Source organism: Scyliorhinus torazame, chromosome 11 (genome assembly GCF_047496885.1).
Source record: "Scyliorhinus torazame isolate Kashiwa2021f chromosome 11, sScyTor2.1, whole genome shotgun sequence".
In the NCBI taxonomy this organism is placed as follows: domain Eukaryota; kingdom Metazoa; phylum Chordata; class Chondrichthyes; order Carcharhiniformes; family Scyliorhinidae; genus Scyliorhinus; species Scyliorhinus torazame.
The window spans coordinates 225,077,406-225,104,487 of record NC_092717.1 but is presented as its reverse complement, the minus strand read 5'-3'; the positions used below and the strand labels follow the sequence as shown (position 1 = coordinate 225,104,487).

The following is a 27,082-nucleotide window of genomic DNA, read 5'->3' as shown; positions in this document are numbered from 1 at the left end:
CCAACACCCTCACCCCGCCCACCACCCTCACCCCACCCACCACCCTCAACCAACCCATCACCCACCACCCTCACCCCGCCCACCACCCTCACCCCGCCCACCACCCTCACCCCGCCCACCACCCTCACCCTACCCACCACCCTCAACCAACCCATCATCCACCACCCTCATCCCGCACCACCACCCTCAACCAACCCATCACCCACCACCCTCACCCCGCACCACCACCCTCAACCAACCCATCACCCACACCCCGCCCACCACCCTCACCCCGCCCACCACCCTCACCCCGCCCACCACCCTCATCCCGCCCACCACCCACCACCCTCACCCCGCCCACCACCCTCACCCCGCCCACCACCCTCACCCCACCCACCACCCTCACCCCCCCACCGCCCTCACCCCACCCACCACCCTCACCCTGCCCACCACCCTCACCCCGCCCACCACCCTCACCCTGCCCACCACCCTCACCCCACCCTCCACCCTCAACCAACCCATCGCCCACCACCCTCACCTAGCCCACCAACAATCACACGCACCCTGCCCAGCAACAACCACCCGCATGCACACCAGCCCTCCATTACACAGCCACCTGCGGCACAACGGGCTGGGCTCACAAGGTTGCCAGTGGAAGTGGGTCTATTGCATGGCGTGGAGGATGATGACAACCCGCTCTGTGGTGAGCTCCGGGCTCTACATCGTTAGACAATGTCTGACTCATGGCCACAGTAGCACCCTCCACCTGGGTGGTCTCTGCATGCGTCCTGGACACTGCAACGCAGGGACCCTGTGGTGAACCACTGGAATAGGGACCCTGTGGGGAACCACTGGAATATGGATCCTGTGGTGAACCACTGGAATAGGGACCCTGTGGTGAACCACTGGAATAGGAGATGTAAGGTAGGAACGGCACTAGATGTTCGCCGGTAGCTCCTGCCGACTGGCTCCGCCCAGGGAGAACTGTATAAATATGCATCACCTCCAGTGCCCTGCCATTTCACCAGCTGCAGCAGGAGGCCACACATCTGACTGTAATAAAGCCACAGTTGTACCCAACTTTAGTCTTTGTGCAATTGATCGTGCATCAATTTATTACAGTCAGATTTTCCACAGAATGGTTATCAGAATAAAGCCCGATCGCCTGCAGCTGGATCCGCACTCGCCTGACGCCAGGAAAGACTTTACTCACTGGCTAGCATGTTTTGAGGCCGACATCAAGGCTGCGGACCCCGAGCCAACGGAGGCTCAGAAGATAAACGTCCTGTACTCCAGACTGAGCTCCAGCGTGTTCCCGTTGATCCAAGACGCCACGAATTACACAAACACAAGGAATTAAGGGCTATGGAGAGAGAGCGGGTAAATGGAGTTGAAATCAGCCATGATTGAATGGTGGAGTGGACTCGATGGGCCGAATGGCCTTACTTCCACTCCTATGTCTTCTGGTCTTATGCTCTTAACTCCTTCAGGAACACTGCGCGCAGAAGACGAACACGCTCTTCGCCAGGCATGTACTCGCCACCTGCTCGCAACTATCTGGTGAGTCCATCAAAGACTTCTGGCGCGCCCTAATTCCACTCGTCCGAGACTGTGACTGTCAGGCCGTTACGGCCGCCGAACACGCGAATCTCCTCATGACGGGGATTGCGTCGGACCGCATCCGAGAACGATTACCGGAAGGGGCCATGCTCGAACTGGTGGAGACGAAAACCTTGGCGCTCTCCATGACGGTCACATCCCGTAACGTACAATCGTACCCCTCCCACAGCGCTGTCCACCCTTCTACTCCTTCCTACCCCACCTGGACCCCGCCGACGACCTCCTCAGCCGGGGCCCTGCCTTCCCAATATGCCTGCGTGCACCCCGGGGGTCCCCGCTGCTACTTCTGAGGTCAGCAGAAGCATCCCCGGCAACACTGCCCAGCCCGCTCTGCAGTTTGTAAAGCCTACAGTAAGAAGGGGCACTTCGCGGCTGTCTGCCAGGCCCGCGCAGTCGCTGCGATCGCGCCCGCTATCGCCCCTTCCCCCACGCCAGACGCACAATGGGAGCTGCCATCTTCTCCTCCCGGGTCCATGTGCGACCAATGGGCGCCGCCATCTTGTTCCCCTTCGGCCACGTGCGCCCCATGGGCGCCGCCATCTTGACCCGACTCCGCAATCTGTGCACCATGGGCACCGCCATCTTGTCCCCCACAGGGTCACCGGACATCCCGACATCGGAACTGTACACGCTCGCCACCCAAAGCATCCGATGGCTACCCGCAGGTTGCTTCGATGACGCTGGACCAAACTCGTCTGCACAACCTGGCCATCGCGTCGACGACAGGTAAAATCAACGACCACGTGACCTCGTGCCTGCTGGACTCCGGGAGCACCGAAAGCTTCGTTCACCCAGATACGGTAAGGCGCTGCTCCTCGCGGTCCACCCTGCCAATCAAAGGATCTCCCTAGCCTCCGGATCCCATTCAGTCCCGATCTGAGGTTTTTGTACAGTCACCCTCACGGTCCAGGGCATATAATTTAGTAACTTGCGCCTCTATGTCCTTCCTAATCTCTGCGCTGCACTCCTGTTGGGCCTGGACTTCCAGTGCAACCTCCAGAGCCTCACCCTCAAATTACCTCCCCTTACCGTTCCCCCCTCCCTTTTTGCCAATCTAACTGCGGATTGCAAGCCCGTTGCCACTAGGAGCAGACGGTACAGCATCCAGGACAAGACCTTCATCAGGTCCGAAGTCCAGCGGCTGCTTAAGGAGGGTATTATCGAGGCCAGCAACAGCCCCTTGAGAGCCCAAGTGGTAGTGGTTAAAACTGGGGAGAAACACAGGATGGTCGTGGACTACAGCCAGACCATCAATCGGTACACGCAGCTCGACGCGTACCCCCTCCCACGCATATCTGATATGGTCAATCAGATTGCGCAGTACCGGGTCTTCTCAACAATTGACCTGAAATCCGCCTACCACCAGCTCCCCATCCGGAAGTCGGACCGGCCATACACTGTCTTCGAGGTGGACGGTCGCCTCTACCACTTCCTTAGGGTCCCTTTCGGTGTCACAAATGGGGTCTCGGTCTTCCAAAGAGAGATGGACCGAATGGTTGACCAGTACGGTTTGCAGGCCACCTTTCCGTACTTAGATAATGTCACCATCTGCGGCCGTGACCAGCAGGACCACGATGCCAACCTCGATAAATTCCTCCGCACTGCCACTCTTCTCAACCTGACCTACAACAAAGAGAAGTGTGTGTTCAGCACAACCCGGTTAGCCATTCTCGGCTATATAGTCCAAAACGGACTTCTCGGGCCCGACCCCGACCGCATGCGCCCCCTCATGGAACTTCCCCTCCCCCACTGCCCCAAGGCCCTCAAACGCTGCCTGGGGTTCTTTTCCTACTACGATCAGTGGGTCCCAAAATATGCGGACAAGGCCCGCCCACTCATTCAGTCCACCCAATTCCCCCTTGTGGCCGAGACACAACATGCTTTCGCCCGCATCAGAGCAGACATCGCCAAGGCCGGGATGCGCGCAGTGGACGAGTCACTGCCTTTCCAAGTAGAAAGTGACGCTTCAGATGTCGCCCTTGCCGCCACTCGAAACCAGGCAGGCCCGTGGCATTCTTTTCCCGCACCCTTCGTGCCTCTGAAATTCGACACTCATCCATCGAAAAGGAGGCCCAAGCTATCGTTGAAGCTGTGCGGCATTGGAGGCATTACCTGGCCGGTAAGAGATTCACTCTCCTTACGGACCAACGGTCGGTAACCTTCATGTTCAATAACACACAGCGGGGCAAAATCAAAAATGATAAAATCTTGCAGTGGAGAATCGAGCTCTCCACCTATAATTACGAGATCTTGTATCGTCCCGGTAAACACAACGAGCCCCCAGACACCCTCTCCCGAGGTACATGTGCCAGCGCACAAGTGGACCAACTCCGGGCCCAACACGACAGCCTTTGTCACCCAGGGGTCACTTGATTATACCATCTGGTCAAAGCTCGCAATCTGCCCTACTCCGTCGAGGAAGTAAGGACAGTCACCAGGGACTGCCAGGTCTGTGCGGAGTGCAAACCGCACTTCTACCGGCCGGACCGTGCGCGCCTGGTGAAGGCTTCCCACCCCTTTGAACGCCTCAGCGTGGATTTCAAAGGGCCCCTCCCCTCCACCGACCATAACACGTACATTCTCAGTGTGGTCGATGAGTACTCCAGATTCCACTTCGCCATCCCATGCCACGATATGACGTCTGCCACCGTCATCAGGATGACCAGCTACAACCCCCAAGGAAACGGGCAAGTAGAACGGGACAATGGGGCGGTTTGGAGGGCTGACCAGCTGGCCCTACGGTCCAGGAACCTCCCAGCCTCTCGCTGGCAGGAGGTCCTCCCTGATGCTCTACACTCCATCCGGTCACTATTGTGCACCGCCACTAATAACACACCCCATGAACGTGTTTATACCTTCCCCAGGAAGTCCACATCCGGGGTGTTGCTCCCGACTTGGCTCGCTGCTCCAGGACCGGTCCTTCTCCGTAGGCAGGTCCGACTCCACCCCTTGGTGGACAGGGTTCACCTGCTCCTTGGACCTGCTCCTCCGTCGCCGTAGCACAACCACCACCTCCTCCTCTTCGTCCTGTCGGGCAGCCACCCTCCCCGGACACCAGCCCCCACCCTCCCCCCTCACCCCTACCCTCCCCAGACACCAGCCCCCCCTCCCCCCCTACCCCACCCTCCCCTGACACCAGCCCCCCCTCCCCCCCCCCACCCCACCCTCCCCGGACACCAGCCCCCACCCTCCCCCCCCACCCTCCCCGGACACCATGCCAACCCTCAATATGCCTACGTTGAGATCCCCGACGGCCGCCAAGATACTGTCTCACTCAGGGACCTGGCACCGGCAGGGTCCACCCCAACACCCCCACCTCCCACCGCGCTGCCAATATTGACCCCACCAGACCACCCTCCCCTTTTCCACACAAGAGGACGAAGAGGACTTTGGCACGCTCCCGGAGTTCCCCGATGACTGGCCAGCATCAGCACCGCCACCACCGCCATCGCTGCCATCTCCACCACCGCCAGCACCGACTTCGCTGCCACCGTTACGCCGCTCCCAACGAAGCACCAAAGCACCGGACCGGCTGAACCTTTGACGGACTCCAGACCGTCAACATGGACTTTTCGTTCCCTTCCACTGTACATAATTGCACTAATTGTATATAGTTTCACGCCACCCTCGCCGGACTCATTTTTAACAGGGGGTGAATGTGGTGAACCAGTGTAATAGGAGATGTAAGGTAGTGGGTGTGGGTGTCCTGGGTGTGTGTGTCCTGGGTGTGTGTGTCCTGGGTGTGTGTGTCCTGGGTGTGTGTGTCCTGGGTGTGTGTGTCCTGGGTGTGAGTGTCCTGGGTGTGAGTGTCCTGGGTGTGGGTGTCCTGGGTGTGGGTGTCCTGGGTGTGTGTGTCCTGGGTATGTGTGTCCTGGGTGTGTGTGTCCTGGGTGTGTGTGTCCTGGGTGTGTGTGTCCTGGGTGTGTGTGTCCTGGGTATGTGTGTCCTGGGTATGTGTGTCCTGGGTGTGTGTGTCCTGGGTGTGGGTGTCCTGGATGTGTGTGTCCTGGGTGTGTGTGTCCTGGGTGTGTGTGTCCTGGGTATGTGTGTCCTGGGTATGCGTGTCCTGGGTATGCGTGTCCTGGGTGTGCGTGTCCTGGGTGTGGGTGTCCTGGTGTGGGTGTCCTGGGTGTGGGTGTCCTGGGTGTGTGTGTCCTGGGTGTGTGTGTCCTGGGTATGCGTGCTTTGGGTGTGGGTGTCCTGGGTGTGTGCGTCCTGGGTGTGTGCGTCCTGGGTGTGTGTGTCCTGGGTGTGGGTGTCCTGGTTGTGTGCGTCCTGGGTGTGTGCGTCCTGGGTGTGTGCGCCCTGGGTGTGTGCGCCCTGGGTGTGTGTGTCCTGGGTGTGTGTGTCCTGGGTGTGTGTGTCCTGGGTGTGTGTGTCCTGGGTGTGTGTGTCCTGGGTGTGTGTGTCCTGGGTGTGTGTGTCCTGGGTGTGTGTGTCCTGGGTGTGTGTGTCCTGGGTGTGTGTGTCCTGGGTGTGTGTGTCCTGGGTGTGTGTGTCCTGGGAGTGTGTGTCCTGGGTGTGTGTGTCCTGGGTATGTGTGTCCTGGGTGTGGGTGTCCTGGGTGTGTGTCCTGGGTGTGTGTGTCCTGCGTGTGTGTGTCCTGGGTGTGTGTGTCCTGGGTGTGTGTGTCCTGGGTGTGTGTGTCCTGGGTGTGTGTGTCCTGGGTGTGTGTGTCCTGGGTGTGTGTGTCCTGGGTGTGTGTGTCCTGGGTATGTGTGTCCTGGGTGTGGGTGTCCTGGGTGTGGGTGTCCTGGGTGTGTGTCCTGGGTGTGTGTGTCCTGCGTGTGTGTGTCCTGGGTGTGGGTGTCCTGCGTGTGTGAGTCCTGGGTGTGTGTGACCTGGATATGCTGGGTGTGTGTGTCCTGGGTGTGTGTGCCCTGGGTGTGTGTGCCCTGGGTGTGTGTGTCCTGGGTGTGTGTGTCCTGGGTGTGTCTGTCCTGGGTATGTGTGTCCTGGGTGTGTGTGTCCTGGGTGTGTGTGTCCTGGGTGTGGGTGTCCTGGGTGTGTGTGTCCTGGGTGTGTGTGTCCTGGGTGTGTGTGTCCTGGGTATGTGTGTCCTGGGTGTGTGTGTCCTGGGTGTGTGTGTCCTGGGTGTGTGTGTCCTGGGTGTGTGTGCCCTGGTTGTGGGTGTCCTGGGTGTGTGTGCCCTGGGCGTGTATACCCTGGGTGTGTGTGCCCTGGGTGTGTGTGTCCTGTGTGTGTGTGTCCTGGGTGTGTGTGTCCTGGGTGTGTGTGTCCTGGGTGTGTGTGTCCTGGGTGTGTGTGTCCTGGGTGTGTGTGTCCTGGGTGTGTGTGTCCTGGGTGTGTGTGTCCTGGGTGAGTGCGTCCTGGGTGTGTGCGTCCTGGGTGTGTGCGCCCTGGGTGTGGGTATCCTGTGTGTGTGTGCCCTGGGTGTGTGTGCCCTGGGTGTGGGTGTCCTGGGCGTGTGTGCCCTGGGTGTGTGTGCCCTGGGTGTGTGTGCCCTGGGTGTGTGTGTCCTGGGTGTATGTGTCCTGGGTGTGTGTGTCCTGGGTGTGTGCGTCCTGGGTGTGTGCGTCCTGGGTGTGTGTGCCCTGCGTGTGGGTGTCCTGGGTGTGTGTGTCCTGCATGTGTGTGTGTCCTGGGTGTGGGTGTCCTGGGTGTGGGTGCCCTGGGTGTGGGTGTCCTGGGTGTGTGTGCCCTGGGTGTGTGTGTCCTGGGTGTGTGTGTCCTGGGTGTGTGTGTCCTGGGTGTGTGTGTCCTGGGTGTGTCTGTCCTGGGTATGTGTGTCCTGGGTGTGTGTGTCCTGGGTGTGTGTGTCCTGGGTCTGTGTGTCCTGGGTCTGTGTGTCCTGGGTATGTGTGTCCTGGGTGTGGGTGTCCTGGGTGTGTGTCCTGGGTGTGTGTGTCCTGCGTGTGTGTGTCCTGGGTGTGGGTGTCCTGCGTGTGTGAGTCCTGGGTGTGTGTGACCTGGATATGCTGGGTGTGTGTGTCCTGGGTGTGTGTGCCCTGGGTGTGTGTGCCCTGGGTGTGTGTGTCCTGGGTGTGTGTGTCCTGGGTGTGTGTGCCCTGGGCGTGTATACCCTGGGTGTGTGTGCCCTGGGTGTGTGTGCCCTGGGTGTGTGTGTCCTGGGTGTGTGTGTCCTGGGTGTGTGTGTCCTGGGTGTGTGTGTCCTGGGTGTGTGTGTCCTGGGTGTGGGTGTCCTGGGTGTGGGTGTCCTGGGTGTGGGTGTCCTGGGTGTGTGTGTCCTGGGTGTGTGTGCCCTGGGTGTGGGTGTCCTGGGCGTGTGTGCGCCCTGGGTGTGTGTGTCCTGGGTGTGTGTGCCCTGGGTGTGTGTGCCCTGGGCGTGTGTGCCCTGGGCGTGAGTGCCCTGGGTGTGTGTGTCCTGGCTGTGGGTGTCCTGGGTGGGTGTGTCCTGGGTGTGTGTGTCCTGGGTGTGTGTGTCCTGGGTGGGTGTACCCTGGGTGTGTGTGTCCTGGGCGTGTGTGCCCTGAGCGTGTGTGCCCTGGGTGTGTGTGCCCTGGGTGTGTGTGTCCTGGGTGTGGGTGTCCTGGGCGTGTGTGCCCTGGGCGTGTGTGCCCTGGGCGTGTGTGTCCTGGGTGTGTGTGCCCCCGGTGTGTGTGCCTTGGGTGTGGGTGCCCTGGGTGTGGGTGCCCTGGGTGTGGGTGTCCTGGGTGTGTTTGTCCTGGGTGTGTTTGTCCTGGGTGTGTGTGTCCTGGGTGTGGGTGTCCTGGGTGTGTCTGTCCTGGGCGTGTGTGTCCTGGGCGTGTGTGTCCTGGGCGTGTGTGTCCTGGGCGTGTGTGTCCTGGGCGTGTGTGCCCTGGGCGTGTGTGTCGTGGGCGTGTGTGCCCTGGGTGTGTGTGCCCTGGGTGTGTGTGCCCTGGGTGTGGGTGCCCTGGGTGTGTGTGCCCTGGGTGTGTGTGTCCTGGGTGGGTGTACCCTGGGTGTGTGCACCCTGGGTGTGTGTGTCCTTGGTGTGTGTGCCCTGGGTGTGTGTGCCCTGGGTGTGTGTGTCCTGGATGTGTGTGCCCTGGGTGTGTGTGCCCTGGGTATGGGTGCCCTGGGTGTGTGTGCCCTGGGTGTGTGTGTCCTGGGTGGGTGTACCCTGGGTGTGTGTACCCTGGGTGTGTGTGCCCTGGGTGTGGGTGTCCTGGGTGTGTGTGGTGCCCTGGGCGTGTGTGTCCTGGGTGTGTGTGTCCTGGGTGTGGGTGTCCTGGGCATGTGTGTCCTGGGTGTGTGTGCCCTGGGCGTGTGTGTCCTGGGTGTGTGTGCCCTGGGTGTGTGTGTCCTGGGTGGGTGTACACTGGGTGTGTGTACCCTGGGTGTGTGTGCCCTGGGCGTGTATACCCTGGGTGTGTGTGCCCTGGGTGTGTGTGCCCTGGGTGTGTGTGCCCTGGGTGTGTGTGCCCTGGGTGTGTGTGCCCTGGGCGTGTGTGTCCTGGGTGTGTGTGTCCTGGGTGTGTGTGTCCTGGGTGTGTGTGTCCTGGGCGTGTGTGTCCTGGGCGTGTGTGTCCTGGGCGTGTGTGTCCTGGGCGTGTGTGCCCTGGGCGTGTGTGTCGTGGGCGTGTGTGCCCTGGGTGTGTGTGCCCTGGGTGTGTGTGCCCTGGGTGTGTGTGCCCTGGGTGTGTGTGCCCTGGGTGTGTGTGCCCTGGGTGGGTGTACCCTGGGTGTGTGTACCCTGGGTCTGTGTGTCCTCGGTGTGAGTGTCCTGGGTGTGGGTGTCCTGGGCGTGTGTGTCCTGGGTGTGTGTGTCCTGGGTGTGGGTGTCCTGGATGTGTGTGTCCTGGCTTTGTGTGTCCTGGGTGTGTGTGTCCTGGGTATGTGTGTCCTGGGTATGCGTGTCCTGGGTATGCGTGTCCTGGTGTGCGTGTCCTGGGTGTGCGTGTCCTGGGTGTGGGTGTCCTGGTGTGGGTGTCCTGGGTGTGTGTGTCCTGGGTGTGGGTGTCCTGGGTATGTGTGTCCTGGGTGTGTGTGTCCTGGGTGTGTGTGTCCTGGGTGTGTGTGCCCTGGGTGTGTGTGTCCTGGGTGTGGGCGTCCTATGTGTGGGTGTCCTGGGTGTGGGTGTCCTGGGTGTGTGCGTCCTGGGTGTGTGCGTCCTGGGTGTGTGCGTCCTGGGTGTGTGCGTCCTGGGTGTGTGTGTCCTGGGTGTGTGTGCCCTGGGTGTGTGTGCCCTGGGTGTGTGTGTCCTGTGTGTGGGCGTCCTATGTGTGTGTGTCCTGGGTGTGGGTGTCCTGGGTGTGTGTTTCCTGGGTGTGTGTGTCCTGGGTGTGTGTGTCCTGGGTGTGTGTGTCCTGGGTATGCGTGTCCTGGGTGTGTGTGTCCTGGGTGTGTGTGTCCTGGGTGTGTGTGTCCTGGGTGTGTGTGTCCTGGGTGTGTGTGTCCTGGGTGTGTGTGTCCTGGGTATGTGTGTCCTGGGTGTGGGTGTCCTGGGTGTGGGTGTCCTGGGTGTGTGTCCTGGGTGTGTGTGTCCTGCGTGTGTGTGTCCTGGGTGTGGGTGTCCTGCGTGTGTGAGTCCTGGGTGTGTGTGACCTGGATATGCTGGGTGTGTGTGTCCTGGGTGTGTGTGCCCTGGGTGTGTGTGTCCTGGGTGTGTGTGTCCTGGGTGTGTCTGTCCTGGGTATGTGTGTCCTGGGTGTGTGTGTCCTGGGTGTGTGTGTCCTGGGTGTGTGTGTCCTGGGTGTGGGTGTCCTGGGTGTGGGTGTCCTGGGTGTGTGTGTCCTGGGTATGTGTGTCCTGGGTGTGTGTGTCCTGGGTGTGTGTGTCCTGGGTGTGTGTGTCCTGGTTGTGGGTGTCCTGGGTGTGTGTGCCCTGGGCGTGTATACCCTGGGCGTGTGTGCCCTGGGCGTGTGTGTCCTGTGTGTGTGTGTCCTGGGTGTGTGTGTCCTGGGTGTGTGTGTCCTGGGTGTGTGTGTCCTGGGTGTGTGTGTCCTGGGTGTGTGTGTCCTGGGTGTGTGTGTCCTGGGTGTGTGTGTCCTGGGTGTGTGTGTCCTGGGTGTGTGCGTCCTGGGTGTGTGCGTCCTGGGTGTGTGTGCCCTGGGTGTGGGTATCCTGTGTGTGTGTGCCCTGGGTGTGTGTGCCCTGGGTGTGGGTGTCCTGGGCGTGTGTGCCCTGGGTGTGTGTGCCCTGGGTGTGTGTGTCCTGGGTGTGTGTGTCCTGGGTGTGTGTGTCCTGGGTGTGTGTGTCCTGGGTGTGTGCGTCCTGGGTGTGTGCGTCCTGGGTGTGTGTGCCCTGCGTGTGGGTGTCCTGGGTGTGTGTGTCCTGCATGTGTGTGTGTCCTGCATGTGTGTGTGTCCTGGGTGTGGGTGTCCTGGGTGTGGGTGCCCTGGGTGTGGGTGTCCTGGGTGTGTGTGCCCTGGGTGTGTGTGCCCTGGGTGTGTGTGTCCTGGGTGTGTGTGTCCTGGGTGTGTGTGTCCTGGGTGTGTCTGTCCTGGGTGTGTCTGTCCTGGGTGTGTCTGTCCTGGGTATGTGTGTCCTGGGTGTGTGTGTCCTGGGTCTGTGTGTCCTGGGTCTGTGTGTCCTGGGTCTGTGTGTCCTGGGTGTGGGTGTCCTGGGTGTGTGTCCTGGGTGTGTGTGTCCTGCGTGTGTGTGTCCTGGGTGTGGGTGTCCTGCGTGTGTGAGTCCTGGGTGTGTGTGACCTGGATATGCTGGGTGTGTGTGTCCTGGGTGTGTGTGCCCTGGGTGTGTGTGCCCTGGGTGTGTGTGTCCTGGGTGTGTGTGTCCTGGGTGTGTGTGTCCTGGGTGTGTCTGTCCTGGGTGTGTGTGTCCTGGGTGTGTGTGTCCTGGGTGTGTGTGTCCTGGGTGTGTGTGTCCTGGGTGTGTGTGTCCTGGGTGTGGGTGTCCTGGGTGTGTGTGTCCTGGGTGTGTGTGTCCTGGGTATGTGTGTCCTGGGTGTGTGTGTCCTGGGTGTGTGTGCCCTGGTTGTGGGTGTCCTGGGTGTGTGTGCCCTGGGCGTGTATACCCTGGGTGTGTGTGTCCTGGGTGTGTGTGTCCTGGGTGTGTGTGTCCTGGGTGTGTGTGTCCTGGGTGTGTGTGTCCTGGGTGTGTGTGTCCTGGGTGTGTGTGTCCTGGGTGTGTGTGTCCTGGGTGTGTGTGTCCTGGGTGTGTGTGTCCTGGGTGTGTGTGTCCTGGGTGTGTGTGTCCTGGGTGTGTGTGTCCTGGGTGTGGGTGTCCTGGGTGTGGGTGTCCTGGGTGTGTGTGTCCTGGGTGTGTGTGCCCTGGGTGTGGGTGTCCTGGGCGTGTGTGCGCCCTGGGTGTGTGTGTCCTGGGTGTGTGTGCCCTGGGCGTGTGTGCCCTGGGCGTGAGTGCCCTGGGTGTGTGTGTCCTGGGTGTGGGTGTCCTGGGTGGGTGTGTCCTGGGTGTGTGTGTCCTGGGTGGGTGTACCCTGGGTGTGTGTGTCCTGGGCGTGTGTGCCCTGAGCGTGTGTGCCCTGGGTGTGTGTGCCCTGGGTGTGTGTGCCCTGGGTGTGTGTGCCCTGGGTGTGTGTGCCCTGGGTGTGTGTGCCCTGGGTGTGGGTGTCCTGGGCGTGTGTGCCCTGGGCGTGTGTGCCCTGGGCGTGTGTGTCCTGGGTGTGTGTGCCCCCGGTGTGTGTGCCTTGGGTGTGGGTGCCCTGGGTGTGGGTGCCCTGGGTGTGGGTGCCCTGGGTGTGGGTGTCCTGGGTGTGTTTGTCCTGGGTGTGTTTGTCCTGGGTGTGTGTGTCCTGGGTGTGGGTGTCCTGGGTGTGTGTGTCCTGGGCGTGTGTGTCCTGGGCGTGTGTGTCCTGGGCGTGTGTGTCCTGGGCGTGTGTGCCCTGGGCGTGTGTGTCGTGGGCGTGTGTGTCCTGGGCGTGTGTGCCCTGGGCGTGTGTGCCCTGGGTGTGGGTGCCCTGGGTGTGTGTGCCCTGGGTGTGTGTGTCCTGGGTGGGTGTACCCTGGGTGTGTGTACCCTGGGTGTGTGTGTCCTTGGTGTGTGTGCCCTGGGTGTGTGTGCCCTGGGTGTGTGTGTCCTGGATGTGTGTGCCCTGGGTGTGTGTGCCCTGGGTATGGGTGCCCTGGGTGTGTGTGCCCTGGGTGTGTGTGCCCTGGGTGTGTGTGTCCTGGGTGGGTGTACCCTGGGTGTGTGTACCCTGGGTGTGTGTGCCCTGGGTGTGGGTGTCCTGGGTGTGTGTGGTGCCCTGGGCGTGTGTGTCCTGGGTGTGTGTGTCCTGGGTGTGGGTGTCCTGGGCATGTGTGCCCTGGGCGTGTGTGTCCTGGGTGTGTGTGTCCTGGGTGTGTGTGCCCTGGGTGTGTGTGTCCTGGGTGGGTGTACACTGGGTGTGTGTACCCTGGGTGTGTGTGCCCTGGGCGTGTATACCCTGGGTGTGTGTGCCCTGGGTGTGTGTGCCCTGGGTGTGTGTGCCCTGCATGTGTGTGTGTCCTGCATGTGTGTGTGTCCTGGGTGTGGGTGTCCTGGGTGTGGGTGCCCTGGGTGTGGGTGTCCTGGGTGTGTGTGCCCTGGGTGTGTGTGCCCTGGGTGTGTGTGTCCTGGGTGTGTGTGTCCTGGGTGTGTGTGTCCTGGGTGTGTCTGTCCTGGGTGTGTCTGTCCTGGGTGTGTCTGTCCTGGGTATGTGTGTCCTGGGTGTGTGTGTCCTGGGTCTGTGTGTCCTGGGTCTGTGTGTCCTGGGTCTGTGTGTCCTGGGTGTGGGTGTCCTGGGTGTGTGTCCTGGGTGTGTGTGTCCTGCGTGTGTGTGTCCTGGGTGTGGGTGTCCTGCGTGTGTGAGTCCTGGGTGTGTGTGACCTGGATATGCTGGGTGTGTGTGTCCTGGGTGTGTGTGCCCTGGGTGTGTGTGCCCTGGGTGTGTGTGTCCTGGGTGTGTGTGTCCTGGGTGTGTGTGTCCTGGGTGTGTCTGTCCTGGGTGTGTGTGTCCTGGGTGTGTGTGTCCTGGGTGTGTGTGTCCTGGGTGTGTGTGTCCTGGGTGTGTGTGTCCTGGGTGTGGGTGTCCTGGGTGTGTGTGTCCTGGGTGTGTGTGTCCTGGGTATGTGTGTCCTGGGTGTGTGTGTCCTGGGTGTGTGTGCCCTGGTTGTGGGTGTCCTGGGTGTGTGTGCCCTGGGCGTGTATACCCTGGGTGTGTGTGCCCTGGGTGTGTGTGTCCTGGGTGTGTGTGTCCTGGGTGTGTGTGTCCTGGGTGTGTGTGTCCTGGGTGTGTGTGTCCTGGGTGTGTGTGTCCTGGGTGTGTGTGTCCTGGGTGTGTGTGTCCTGGGTGTGTGTGTCCTGGGTGTGTGTGTCCTGGGTGTGTGTGTCCTGGGTGTGTGTGTCCTGGGTGTGTGTGTCCTGGGTGTGGGTGTCCTGGGTGTGGGTGTCCTGGGTGTGTGTGTCCTGGGTGTGTGTGCCCTGGGTGTGGGTGTCCTGGGCGTGTGTGCGCCCTGGGTGTGTGTGTCCTGGGTGTGTGTGCCCTGGGCGTGTGTGCCCTGGGCGTGAGTGCCCTGGGTGTGTGTGTCCTGGGTGTGGGTGTCCTGGGTGGGTGTGTCCTGGGTGTGTGTGTCCTGGGTGGGTGTACCCTGGGTGTGTGTGTCCTGGGCGTGTGTGCCCTGAGCGTGTGTGCCCTGGGTGTGTGTGCCCTGGGTGTGTGTGCCCTGGGTGTGTGTGCCCTGGGTGTGTGTGCCCTGGGTGTGTGTGCCCTGGGTGTGGGTGTCCTGGGCGTGTGTGCCCTGGGCGTGTGTGCCCTGGGCGTGTGTGTCCTGGGTGTGTGTGCCCCCGGTGTGTGTGCCTTGGGTGTGGGTGCCCTGGGTGTGGGTGCCCTGGGTGTGGGTGCCCTGGGTGTGGGTGTCCTGGGTGTGTTTGTCCTGGGTGTGTTTGTCCTGGGTGTGTGTGTCCTGGGTGTGGGTGTCCTGGGTGTGTGTGTCCTGGGCGTGTGTGTCCTGGGCGTGTGTGTCCTGGGCGTGTGTGTCCTGGGCGTGTGTGCCCTGGGCGTGTGTGTCGTGGGCGTGTGTGTCCTGGGCGTGTGTGCCCTGGGCGTGTGTGCCCTGGGTGTGGGTGCCCTGGGTGTGTGTGCCCTGGGTGTGTGTGTCCTGGGTGGGTGTACCCTGGGTGTGTGTACCCTGGGTGTGTGTGTCCTTGGTGTGTGTGCCCTGGGTGTGTGTGCCCTGGGTGTGTGTGTCCTGGATGTGTGTGCCCTGGGTGTGTGTGCCCTGGGTATGGGTGCCCTGGGTGTGTGTGCCCTGGGTGTGTGTGCCCTGGGTGTGTGTGTCCTGGGTGGGTGTACCCTGGGTGTGTGTACCCTGGGTGTGTGTGCCCTGGGTGTGGGTGTCCTGGGTGTGTGTGGTGCCCTGGGCGTGTGTGTCCTGGGTGTGTGTGTCCTGGGTGTGGGTGTCCTGGGCATGTGTGCCCTGGGCGTGTGTGTCCTGGGCGTGTGTGTCCTGGGTGTGTGTGTCCTGGGTGTGTGTGCCCTGGGTGTGTGTGTCCTGGGTGGGTGTACACTGGGTGTGTGTACCCTGGGTGTGTGTGCCCTGGGCGTGTATACCCTGGGTGTGTGTGCCCTGGGTGTGTGTGCCCTGGGTGTGTGTGCCCTGGGTGTGTGTGCCCTGGGCGTGTGTGTCCTGGGCGTGTGTGTCCTGGGCGTGTGTGTCCTGGGCGTGTGTGCCCTGGGCGTGTGTGTCGTGGGCGTGTGTGTCCTGGGGGTGTGTGCCCTGGGTGTGTGTGCCCTGGGTGTGTGTGCCCTGGGTGTGTGTGCCCTGGGTGTGTGTGCCCTGGGTGTGTGTGCCCTGGGTGGGAGTACCCTGGGTGTGTGTACCCTGGGTCTGTGTGTCCTCGGTGTGAGTGTCCTGGGTGTGGGTGTCCTGGGCGTGTGTGCCCTGGGTGTGTGTGCCCTGGGTGTGTGTGTCCTGGGTGTGTGTGTCCTTTGTGTGAGTGTCCTGGGCGTGTGTGTCCTGGGCGTGTGTGCCCTGGGCGTGGGTGTCCTGGGTGTGGGTGTCCTGGGTGTGGGTGTCCTGGGTGTGTGTGTCCTGGGTGTGAGTGTCCTGGGTATGTGTGTCCTGGGTGTGGGTGTCCTGGGTATGTGTGTCCTGGGTGTGTGTGCCCTGGGCGTGGGTGTCCTGGGTGTGGGTGTCCTGGGTGTGGGTGTCCTGGGTGTGTGTACCCTGGGTGTGTGTGCCCTGGGTGTGTGTGCCCTGGGTGTGTGTGTCCTGGGTGTGTGTGTCCTGGGTGTGGGTGTCCTGGATGTGTGTGTCCTGGGTTTGTGTGTCCTGGGTGTGTGTGTCCTGGGTATGTGTGTCCTGGGTATGTGTGTCCTGGGTATGCGTGTCCTGGGTATGCGTGTCCTGGTGTGCGTGTCCTGGGTGTGCGTGTCCTGGGTGTGGGTGTCCTGGTGTGGGTGTCCTGGGTGTGTGTGTCCTGGGTGTGGGTGTCCTGGGTATGTGTGTCCTGGGTGTGTGTGTCCTGGGTGTGTGTGTCCTGGGTGTGTGTGCCCTGGGTGTGTGTGTCCTGGGTGTGGGCGTCCTATGTGTGGGTGTCCTGGGTGTGGGTGTCCTGGGTGTGTGCGTCCTGGGTGTGTGCGTCCTGGGTGTGTGCGTCCTGGGTGTGTGCGTCCTGGGTGTGTGCGTCCTGGGTGTGTGCGTCCTGGGTGTGTGCGTCCTGGGTGTGTGTGCCCTGGGTGTGTGTGCCCTGGGTGTGTGTGTCCTGTGTGTGGGCGTCCTATGTGTGTGTGTCCTGGGTGTGGGTGTCCTGGGTGTGTGTTTCCTGGGTGTGTGTGTCCTGGGTGTGTGTGTCCTGGGTGTGTGTGTCCTGGGTATGCGTGTCCTGGGTGTGGGTGTCCTGGGTGTGTGCGTCCTGGGTGTGTGCGTCCTGGGTGTGTGTGTCCTGGGTGTGGGTGTCCTGGTTGTGTGCGTCCTGGGTGTGTGTGCCCTGGGTGTGTGTGCCCTGGGTGTGTGTACCCTGGGTGTGTGTGTCCTGGGTGTGTCTGTCCTGGGTGTGTGTGCCCTGGGTGTGTGTGTCCTGGGTGTGTGTGTCCTGGGTGTGTGTGTCCTGGATGTGTGTGCCCTGGGTGTGTGTGCCCTGGGTGTGGGTGCCCTGGGTGTGTGTGCCCTGGGTGTGTGTGTCCTGGGTGGGTGTACCCTGGGTGTGTGTACCCTGGGTGTGTGTGCCCTGGGTGTGGGTGTCCTGGGTGTGTGTGCCCTGGGCGTGTGTGTCCTGGGTGTGTGTGTCCTGGGTGTGGGTGTCCTGGGCATGTGTGTCCTGGGTGTGTGTGCCCTGGGCGTGTGTGTCCTGGGCGTGGGTGCCCTGGGTGTGTGTGTCCTGGGTGTGGGTGTCCTGGGTGTGTGTGCCAAGGGTGTGTGTGTCCTGGGTGGGTGTACCCTGGGTGTGTGTACCCTGGGTGTGTTTGCCCTGGGCGTGTATACCCTGGGTGTGTGTGCCCTGGGTGTGTGTGCCCTGGGTGTGTGTGCCCTGGGTGTGTGTGCCCTGGGTGTGTGTGCCCTGGGTGTGTGTGCCCTGGGTGGGTGTACCCTGGGTGTGTGTACCCTGGGTGTGTGTGTCCTCGGTGTGTGTGCCCTGGGTGTGTGTGTCCTGGGTGTGTGTGTCCTGGGTGTGTGTGTCCTTTGTGTGAGTGTCCTGGGCGTGTGTGTCCTGGGCGTGTGTGTCCTGGGCGTGTGTGTCCTGGGCGTGTGTGTCCTGGGCGTGTGTGTCCTGGGCGTGTGTGTCCTGGGCGTGTGTGTCCTGGGCGTGTGTGCCCTGGGTGTGTGTGTCCTGGGTGTGTGTGTCCTTTGTGTGAGTGTCCTGGGTGTGTGTACCCTGGGTGTGTGTGCCCTGGGTGTGTGTGCCCTGGGTGTGTGTGTCCTGGGTGTGTGTGTCCTTTGTGTGAGTGTCCTGGGCGTGTGTGTCCTGGGCGTGTGTGTCCTGGGCGTGTGTGCCCTGGGTGTGGGTGTCCTGGGTGTGTGTGTCCTGGGTGTGAGTGTCCTGGGTGTGAGTGTCCTGGGTATGTGTAACCTGGGTGTGTGTAACCTGGGTGTGGGTGTCCTGGGTATGTGTGTCCGGGGTATGTGTGTCCTGGGTGTGTGTGTCCTGGGTGTGTGTGTCCTGGGTGTGGGTGTCCTGGATGTGTGTGTCCTGGGTTTGTGTGTCCTGGGTGTGTGTGTCCTGGGTATGTGTGTCCTGGGTATGCGTGTCCTGGGTGTGCGTGTCCTGGGTGTGCGTGTCCTGGGTGTGCGTGTCCTGGGTGTGCGTGTCCTGGGTGTGGGTGTCCTGGGTGTGGGTGTCCTGGGTGTGTGTGTCCTGGGTGTGGGTGTCCTGGGTATGTGTGTCCTGGGTATGTGTGTCCTGGGTATGTGTGTCCTGGGTGTGTGTGTCCTGGGTGTGTGTGTCCTGGGTGTGTGTGTCCTGGGTGTGTGTGTCCTGGGTGTGTGTGTCCTGGGTGTGTGTGTCCTGGGTGTGTGTGTCCTGGGTGTGGGCGTCCTATGTGTGGGTGTCCTGGGTGTGGGTGTCCTGGGTGTGGGTGTCCTGGGTGTGTGCGTCCTGGGTGTGTGCGTCCTGGGTGTGTGCGTCCTGGGTGTGTGCGTCCTGGGTGTGTGCGTCCTGGGTGTGTGCGCCCTGGGTGTGTGTGCCCTGGGTGTGTGTGTCCTGGGTGTGGGCGTCCTATGTGTGTGTGTCCTGGGTGTGGGTGTCCTGGGTGTGGGTGTCCTGGGTGTGTGTGTCCTGGGTGTGTGTGTCCTGGGTGTGTGTGTCCTGGGTGTGTGTGTCCTGGGTATGCGTGTCCTGGGTGTGGGTGTCCTGGGTGTGTGCGTCCTGGGTGTGGGTGTCCTGGGTGTGCGTCCTGGGTGTGTGCGTCCTGGGTGTGTGTGCCCTGGGTGTTTGTGCCCTAGGTGTGTGTGTCCTGGGTGTGTGTCCTGGGTGTGTCTGTCCTGGGTATGTGTGTCCTGGGTGTGTGTGTCCTGGGTGTGTGTGTCCTGGGTGTGGGTGTCCTGGGTGTGGGTGTCCTGGGTGTGTGTGTCCTGGGTGTGTATGTCCTGGGTATGTGTGTCCTGGGTGTGGGTGTCCTGGGTGTGTGTCCTGGGTGTGTGTGTCCTGCGTGTGTGTGTCCTGGGTGTGGGTGTCCTGCGTGTGTGAGTCCTGGGTGTGTGTGACCTGGATATGCTGGGTGTGTGTGTCCTGGGTGTGTGTGCCCTGGTTGTGGGTGTCCTGGGTGTGGGTGTGCTGGGTGTGTGTGTCCTGGGTGTGTGTGTCCTGGGTGTGTGTGTCTTGGGTGTGTGTGTCCTGGGTGTGTGTGCCCTGGTTGTGGGTGTCCTGGGTGTGTGTGCCCTGGGCGTGTATACCCTGGGTGTGTGTGCCCTGGGTGTGTGTGTCCTGGGTGTGTGTGTCCTGGGTGTGGGTGTCCTGCGTGTGTGAGTCCTGGGTGTGTGTGACCTGGATATGCTGGGTGTGTGTGTCCTGGGTGTGTGTGCCCTGGTTGTGGGTGTCCTGGGTGTGGGTGTGCTGGGTGTGTGTGTCCTGGGTGTGTGTGTCCTGGGTGTGTGTGTCTTGGGTGTGTGTGTCCTGGGTGTGTGTGCCCTGGTTGTGGGTGTCCTGGGTGTGTGTGCCCTGGGCGTGTATACCCTGGGTGTGTGTGCCCTGGGTGTGTGTGTCCTGGGTGTGTGTGTCCTGGGTGTGTGTGTCCTGGGTGTGTGTGTCCTGGGTGTGTGTGTCCTGGGTGTGTGTGTCCTGGGTGTGTGTGTCCTGGGTGTGTGTGCCCTGGGTGTGGGTGTCCTGGGCGTGTGTGCGCCCTGGGTGTGTGTGTCCTGGGTGTGTGTGCCCTGGGTGTGGGTGCCCTGGGTGTGGGTGTCCTGGGTGTGTGTGTCCTGGGTGTGTGTGTCCTGGGTGTGGGTGCCCTGGGTGTGTGTGCCCTGGGTGTGTGCGTCCTGGGTGTGTGCATCCTGGGTGTGTGCGTGCTGGGTGTGTGTGCACTGGGTGTGGGTGTCCTGGGTGTGTGTGTCCTGGGTGTGTGCGTCCTGGGTGTGTGTGCCCTGGGTGTGGGTGTCCTGGGCGTGTGTGCCCTGGGTGTGTGTGCCCTGGGTGTGTGTGCCCTGGGTGTGTGTGTCCTGGGTGTGTGTGTCCTGGGTGTATGTGTCCTGGGTGTGTGTGTCCTGGGTGTGTGCGTCCTGGGTGTGTGCGTCCTGGGTGTGTGCGTCCTGGGTGTGTGTGCCCTGCGTGTGGGTGTCCTGGGTGTGTGTGTCCTGGGTGTGTGTGCCCTGGGTATGGGTGTCCTGGGTGTGTGTGCCCTGGGTGTGTGTGTCCTGGGTGGGTGTACCCTGGGTGTGTGTACCCTGGGTGTGTGTGCCCTGGGTGTGGGTGTCCTGGGTGTGTGTGCCCTGGGCGTGTGTGTCCTGGGTGTGTGTGTCCTGAGTGTGGGTGTCCTGGGCATGTGTGTCCTGGGCATGTGTGTCCTGGGTGTGTGTGCCCTGGGCGTGTGTGTCCTGGGCGTGTGTGTCCTGGGCGTGTGTGCCCTGGGCGTGGGTGTCCTGGGTGTGGGTGTCCTGGGTGTGTGTGCCCTGGGTGTGTGTGTCCTGGGTGTGTGTGTCCTGGGTGGGTGTACCCTGGGTGTGTGTACCCTGGGTGTGTATACCCTGGGCGTGTATACCCTGGGCGTGTATACCCTGGGTGTGTGTGCCCTGGGTGTGTGTGCCCTGGGTGTGTGTGCCCTGGGTGTGTGTGCCCTGGGTGTGTGTCCCCTGGGCGTGTGTGTCCTGGGTGTGTGTGTCCTGGGTGTGTGTGTCCTGGGTGTGTGTGTCCTGGGTGTGTGTGCCCGGGGTGTGTGTGCCCTGGGTGTCGGTGCCCTGGGTGTGTGTGCCCTGGGTGTGTGTGCCCTGGGTGGGTGTACCCTGGGTGTGTGTACCCTGGGTGTGTGTGTCCTCGGTGTGAGTGTCCTGGGTGTGGGTGTCCTGGGCGTGTGTGCCCTGGGTGTGTGTGCCCTGGGTGTGTGTGTCCTGGGTGTGTGTGTCCTTTGTGTGAGTGTCCTGGGTGTGTGTGTCCTGGGTGTGTGTGCCCTGGGTGTGTGTGCCCTGGGTGTCGGTGCCCTGGGTGGGTGTGCCCTGGGTGTGTGTGCCCTGGGTGGGTGTACCCTGGGTGTGTGTACCCTGGGTGTGTGTGTCCTCGGTGTGAGTGTCCTGGGTGTGTGTGTCCTGGGTGTGTGTGCCCTGGGTGTGTGTGCCCTGGGTGTGTGTGCCCTGGGTGGGTGTACCCTGGGTGTGTGTACCCTGGGTGTGTGTGTCCTCGGTGTGAGTGTCCTGGGTGTGGGTGTCCTGGGTGTGGGTGTCCTGGGCGTGTGTGCCCTGGGTGTGTGTGCCCTGGGTGTGTGTGTCCTGGGTGTGTGTGTCCTGGGTGTGTGTGTCCTTTGTGTGAGTGTCCTGGGCGTGTGTGTCCTGGGCGTGTGTGCCCTGGGCGTGGGTGTCCTGGGTGTTGGTGTTATCAGTGTGGGTGTCCTGTTTCATCGTGTCTTGGGTGGACTGGGATGGGGGGCTGTTGGTGTGGCTGCCCTTCCCGTCGCTGGATGAGTCCCGGCGTCGTGCTGGCCCCGGCACTGGATGGGTGCGGCCTACGCCTGATGGCCTGGGTCGATCCCTGGCCTGTGGTCACCCTGCACGGCCTGGGGGTGGTCTGCATCCGCAGGGGCGGGCACATCACCGTGTGGTCCTGCAATACACAAGGCGGCAGCATGGTTAGACACGCAGACCGGGCTGAGGGGGAGGTGGGGGCAGGGGGGAAGGGGGCATGAGGGAACGGGGAAGGGTGGATGAGGAAAGGGGGGTGAGGGAAGGGGGGAAGGGGGAAGGGGGGGTTAGGGCAGGGGGATGAGGGAACGGGGAAGGGGGGATGAGCGAAGGGGGTTGAAGGAAGGGGGTAAGGAACAAGGGGGGGTTAGGGCAAGGGGAAGGGGGATGAGTGAAGGGGGATGAGGGAAGGGGGTAAGGAACTAGGTGGGGTTAGGGCAGGGGGAAGGGGGTTGAGGAAACGGTGAAGGGGGGATGAGGGAAGGGGGAATGAGGGAAGGGGGTGAGGGTACGGGGAGGGGGGGCGGAGGATGGGGGTGAGTGAAGGGGGAGGGGGAGGGCAGGGGGAAGGGGGTGAGGGAAGTGGGGATGAGGGAAGGGGGAATGAGGGAAGGGGGAATGAGGGAAGGGGTGAGGGTACGGTGAAGGAGGGTGAGGGCGGGGGGGAAGGGGGATGAGGGCGGGGGAAGGGTGGGGGGAAGGGGGGGTGAGGGCGGGGGGAAGGGGGTGAGGGCGGGGGGAAGGGGGGGTGAGGATACGGGGAAGGGTGTGAGGGCAGGGGGAAGGGGGGTGAGGGTGAGGGGAAGGGGGGATGAGGATACGGGGAAGGGGGTGAGGGCGGGGGGAAGGGGGTGAGTATACGGGGAAGGGGGGTGAGGGCGGGGGAAGGGGGGGTGAGGGTGGGGGGAAGGGGGGTGAGGATACGGGGAAGGGGGTGAGGGCGGGGGAGGGGGTGAGGATACGGGGAAGGGGGGGTGAGGGTGGGGGAAAGGGGGCTGAGGGTGGGGGGAAGGGAGAATGAGGGCGGGGGAAGGGGGGTGAGGGTGGGGGGAAGGGCGGTGAGGATACGGGGAAGGGGGTGAGGGCGGGGGAGGGGGTGAGGATACGGGGAAGGGGGGTGAGGGTGGTGGAAGGGGGGCTGAGTGTGGGGGGAAGGGAGAATGAGGGTGGGGGAAGGGGGGGTGAGGGCGGGGGAAGGGGGGGTGAGGGTGAGGGGAAGGGGGGTGGAGGAGAGAAGGATCATGGTTAGGCGGACATATACTTGCAGCCCAGCGGTTGGGTGTGTGTTGGCATAGGCTCAGAGGCCATCCTGCCAATGCAGCCTGCATGGGTGGGTGCAGCCCTGTGGGTCTCAGCTACGGCTGTACCGAGTGCCACATGTGGGGGGGGGGGTTGGTGCCAAGGGCACATTGGGGTGGTACTCACCCTGGCTGCCCTGACTAGGTCATTGACCTTCTTGTGGCACTGGCTGCTGGGCCTGGGGATTACCCCTACGGTGCTGATGGCGTCTCCCACCTCCCTCCACAGGCACCGGCTGGTGTTGGCAGCGACCCTGCGGCCATGTCCGGGACACAGGGCTTCCTTCCTCCGCTCCACGGCGTCCAGGAGCGTTTGGTGTCCCGGTCCTGGAACCCGCCGCGTGGCGGACGGCCTTCTCCCCGTGTTGACGTTTCTCTGCTGATGGCATCAATTTAACAGCGACAGCGGCGCCATTCCGGGTCACACCGTCATGCGTCCCGTGACGCCCGTGCTTGCATCCTTCCGTTGCGGCGAATTCGCGCACTTTTGCTGGGTCCGACGCTGGAGTCGCTCATGCCGACTTTGGCACCGGCGTCAGAACTCAGACGTGGTAAGGGAGAATCCCGGCCATTAACTCTGCGGGCTGCAAACGCACATTAACTCCCCAGGGACCTCCCCAGTCAAACCACAGTCCATTAGCCTAGACTGATAAACACATTCCTTCATCAATCTCACATTCTGTTTCCGAGAAGTAAAACAAAGTCCTTTTTAATACACACTGTACCCCCAGTCTTTAAACTTTTAACTTGTCCCAATATTTAGATGCCAATATTTCTAAAGTTTTCCAGTTGTGACAACACACAAGGGGTACAGTACCAAGTGACATTCAGGTTGACATCAATGAATGTTAATGATAAAAGGGGAAACTTCGAATGTAATAAAGGTTGAACATCGGAATAAGGGGATTGCAAAGATCCAAACCAAAATGCTTTCATCTGAATCATCTAATAATCTTTTTTTTGTCACAAGTAGGCTTACATTAACACTGCAATGAAAACTTCTATGAAAAGCCCCTAGTCGCCACACTCCGGCTCCTGTTCGGGTACACGGAGGGTGAATTCAGAATATCCAATTCATCTAACAGCATGTATTTCGGGACTTGTGGGAGGAAACCGGAGCACCCGGAGGAAACTCTCGCAGACACAGGGAGAACGTGCAGACTCCGCAGAGTCAGTGACCCATGTGGCAATCGAATCCGGGACACTGGCGCTGTGAAGCCACAGTGCCAACCACTGTGCTGCTGTGTCGCCCATTCAAATGCCCATGGAATAGTTTACAAAAAGTACAATTTATTCACAGTAATAGAACACCCTTGACCTTGAGATGACATGAAAACCGTTTAACTTTCCTAACCCTACGGCTACTGCAGCCCCGACATCACAGCAGGGGTGGATGCAGCCTATCCTGATTCCTGTGCTGAGCGAGGCAGATGTCCTTTTATGGCCTGAGCTCTGGAAGGGCCTGGATTCATAAAGGTCTCCTGTTCAGGTACGGAAGCACCCTTAATGGATTGAGATGATGGTGTTAATGCAGGCATAGGCAGCTACATAGAATCCATACAGTGCCGAAAGAGGCCATTCGGCCCATCGGGTCTGTACCGACCCTCCGAAAGAGCACCCTACCTAGGCACGTTCCCCCACCCTATTCACGCAGCATAGTAACCACACCAACACATCTTTGGATACTAAGGGGCAATTTAGCATGGCAAATTCACCCAACAAGCACATCTTTGGATTGTGGGAGGAAACCGACCCAGGTACAGGGAGAATGTGCAAACTCCACACAGTCACCCATGGTCGGAACCAAACTCGGGTCCCTGGCGCTGTGAGGTAGTAGTGCGAACCACTTTGTCACTGTGCTGCACACTGTGAGTGGCTGCAAGCATTTGGAGTATCCTGAATGGAACCCCCTGGGGTGTCCAGCTGATGCTCATGCTCCTTGTGGGTGGCAGAGGGCCCTGGCATGACTCCTGGAGGAGGTCGGGCACCTTGACAGAGGTCAAGGTGCCTGCCCCTCATGTGGTTAGGTGGGGTTATGGGGATAGGGCGGGGGAGTGGGCCTAGGTAGGATGCTCGTTCAGAGGGTCGGTGTGGACTCAGCCTCCTTTTGCACTGTCGGAATTCTACGGTTCTATATTCACTGACTTCTGAGAGAAGAAATTCCTCCTCATCTCTGTCTTAAATGGGGAACCCCATACTCTGAGATTATGCACTATGGTCCTTGACTCTCCCACAAGGAGAAAGATCTCTCAGCATCTACCCTGTCAAGCCCCATGTGCATCCTATGTGTCTCAGTAAGGTTGCCTCTCATTTTCTAAACTCATAGAATCATAGATATTACAGAAGGAGGCCATTTGGCCCATTGAGTCTACAACGGCCCCTGAAAGAACACCCTACCTAAGCCCACACCTCCACCCTATCCCTGTAACTCAGCAACCCACCTAACCTTTGGACACTACGGGTCAATTTAGCGTGACCAATCCACCCGCACATGTTTGGACTGTGGGAGGAAACCGGAGCACCCGGAGGAAACCCACGCAGACACGGGGAGGGAGTGCAGACTCCGCACAGACAGTGACCCAAGCCGGGAATCGAACCCGGAACCCTGGCGCTGTGAAGCAACAGTACTAACCACTGTGCTACCGTGCCGCCCCAATGAGTACAGGCCCAAACTACTCAACCTCCACTCATAAAAAAATCCCTCCATAGACGGGATGAACCTTCTCTGGACTGCCTCCAATGCCAGTGTATCTTTCCTTAGATAAGGGGACCGACACTGTTCGCAGTATTTCAGATGTGGCCTTGTATAGTTTTAGCAAGCCTTCTTCTTGAGGCTGCTAGCCCTTTTCATTTGGGTTTCCTGACATCCTCTACGGGCTTGAGAGAATGATATGAGTGTGTTGGACTGATATTTAAATGTGACGTCAGGTACCATTGAACTCACCAGCTGAGGGTGGGCGGATGGAGCAGCCGCCAGGAGATTTGGAGCGGAACTAGCCTGCACATAATTAATGAGGTTCCAAATGCTGATATTCAGGCAGCAGGACAGGGGCGACTGGAGCTGCCCACCACCGCACTTAGTCTCAAAATGGGAGAATTCCTCCCAATGTTTTTGGTCAAGTGAAGGATCCCAGAGGTTAAGGCCTTGGTAGCCAAAGATGGAGCAATTAAAATCAGGGACCATCAAGAGGCCAGATGGGGAGGACTTTAATAGTACACAGATGAGGAGGAATGAGGGCCTGGGGATTTGAAGACAGGGATGAGAGAAGGAAATATCTGTTTTCAAGCCAGGGAAATAGATACCTCAACTCCATATTTTAGGAATGAAAATCTCAGAGTGAGCGTCGGTACAATGGTGGCTATCTGGCCCTTACAATTCCTTAAATTCTCATACACCCGGTGTGGAAGCGCTGTGACCACTAGGTGGCTCCATCTCACTGTTTATTTTTTAATTCGGCACTGGCCATCTTAAGAAGCTGTGAAAGTGGTTTTATACAACAGCTCTAAAACTTACTTTATAGTCAAACCAAGGATATATTTAGCAATAGTTTAACACACTCCCTAGTGAAAAGTTTCTGAGGGATTTTAAAATCTGCTAAATGGTTACTGATACAAATTTCAAGTCGAAAATATTTGACCGTAATCATTTTTATTATTGTCACAAGCAGGCTTACATTAACACTCCAATGAAGTTACTGTGAAAATCCCCCAGTCGCCACACTTTGGTCCCCGCCCTGTTCGGATACACAGAGGGAGAATTCAGAATGTCCAATTCACCTAACTTTATAATAACCATCACCCACCCCATCAATTTACTTTTCACATATGCGTAAAGGGAGTTAATAGCACAGTAAGTCGATATTTCGCTATATTATAAACACCACCTTTTATTTATGAAGGTGTCGCTTGCTCATAAATTTGTACAACTAGGGTCTAATAAAAACACATACTATCACTATTATAGCGTACAAACAGATGTTTGAACTGTGTGAATTTGTTCTAAATTTCATGGAATCAATCTATATACAAGTTATGTTTTACCTTACAAGGTGTCGTAGGCTGCTAAACTTTCCAACCTCCATTATGGGTTTCCTGTTGCAGCAAACTCGTTCATGCCCTTGACAGGGACAGCTACCACCAAAAGCCCATTTCATCAGAATTACTGCCATGAATGGGTCATCAGCTGACATGCCAGACCTGACAACCGGAGTCATGGATACACAAGTACAAAATTAGTAAATCAGTAACTTAAATTCCAGATTAAAAGAAATGTCATCCCCCCCAAAGGGCATTTGAAATATAAAACTGACTCCCAGCAGTCATTGTGCAGTGCTGCTTCAGGCAGCACGGTAACACCATGGTTAGCACAGTTGCTTCACAGCTCCAGGGTCCCAGGTTCGATTCCCGGCTTGGGTCACTGTCTGTGCGGAGTCTGCATGTTCTCCCCGTGTCTGCGTGGGTTTCCTCCGGGTGCTCCGGTTTCCCCCCACATTCCAAAGATGTGCAGGTTAGGTGGATTGGCCATGATAAATTGCCCTTAGTGTCCAAAAAGGTTAAGTGGAGGTTACGGGGATAGGGTAGAGATGTGGGCTTGAGGGTGTTCTTTGTAAGGGCCAGTGCAGACTTGATGGGCCGAATGGCCTCCTTCTGCACTGTAACTTCTATGTCTATGAAGGTGCTTCAGCTTATTTGATCTCATCCTTACAGAATGACAATCCTCCTCCCTCTTCGCTACAGCATCTAATTGTTTCTTAACTG

At 60.1% G+C, this 27,082-nt stretch overlaps 1 protein-coding gene across 1 annotated transcript in view; it reads right to left on the bottom strand.

Annotated features, from left to right (window-relative positions):
- The window catches only part of napgb (N-ethylmaleimide-sensitive factor attachment protein, gamma b), a 166,853-nt gene extending 140,384 nt beyond the window's left edge, over positions 1-26,469 (bottom strand). Inside the window, exon 1 of the mRNA XM_072468374.1 lies at positions 26,366-26,469. Within this exon, the coding sequence (XP_072324475.1) occupies positions 26,366-26,406 (41 nt within the window). The 5' untranslated portion in view covers positions 26,407-26,469. The remainder of the gene's footprint in view (positions 1-26,365) is intronic.
- Positions 26,470-27,082: the final 613 nt, after the last annotated feature.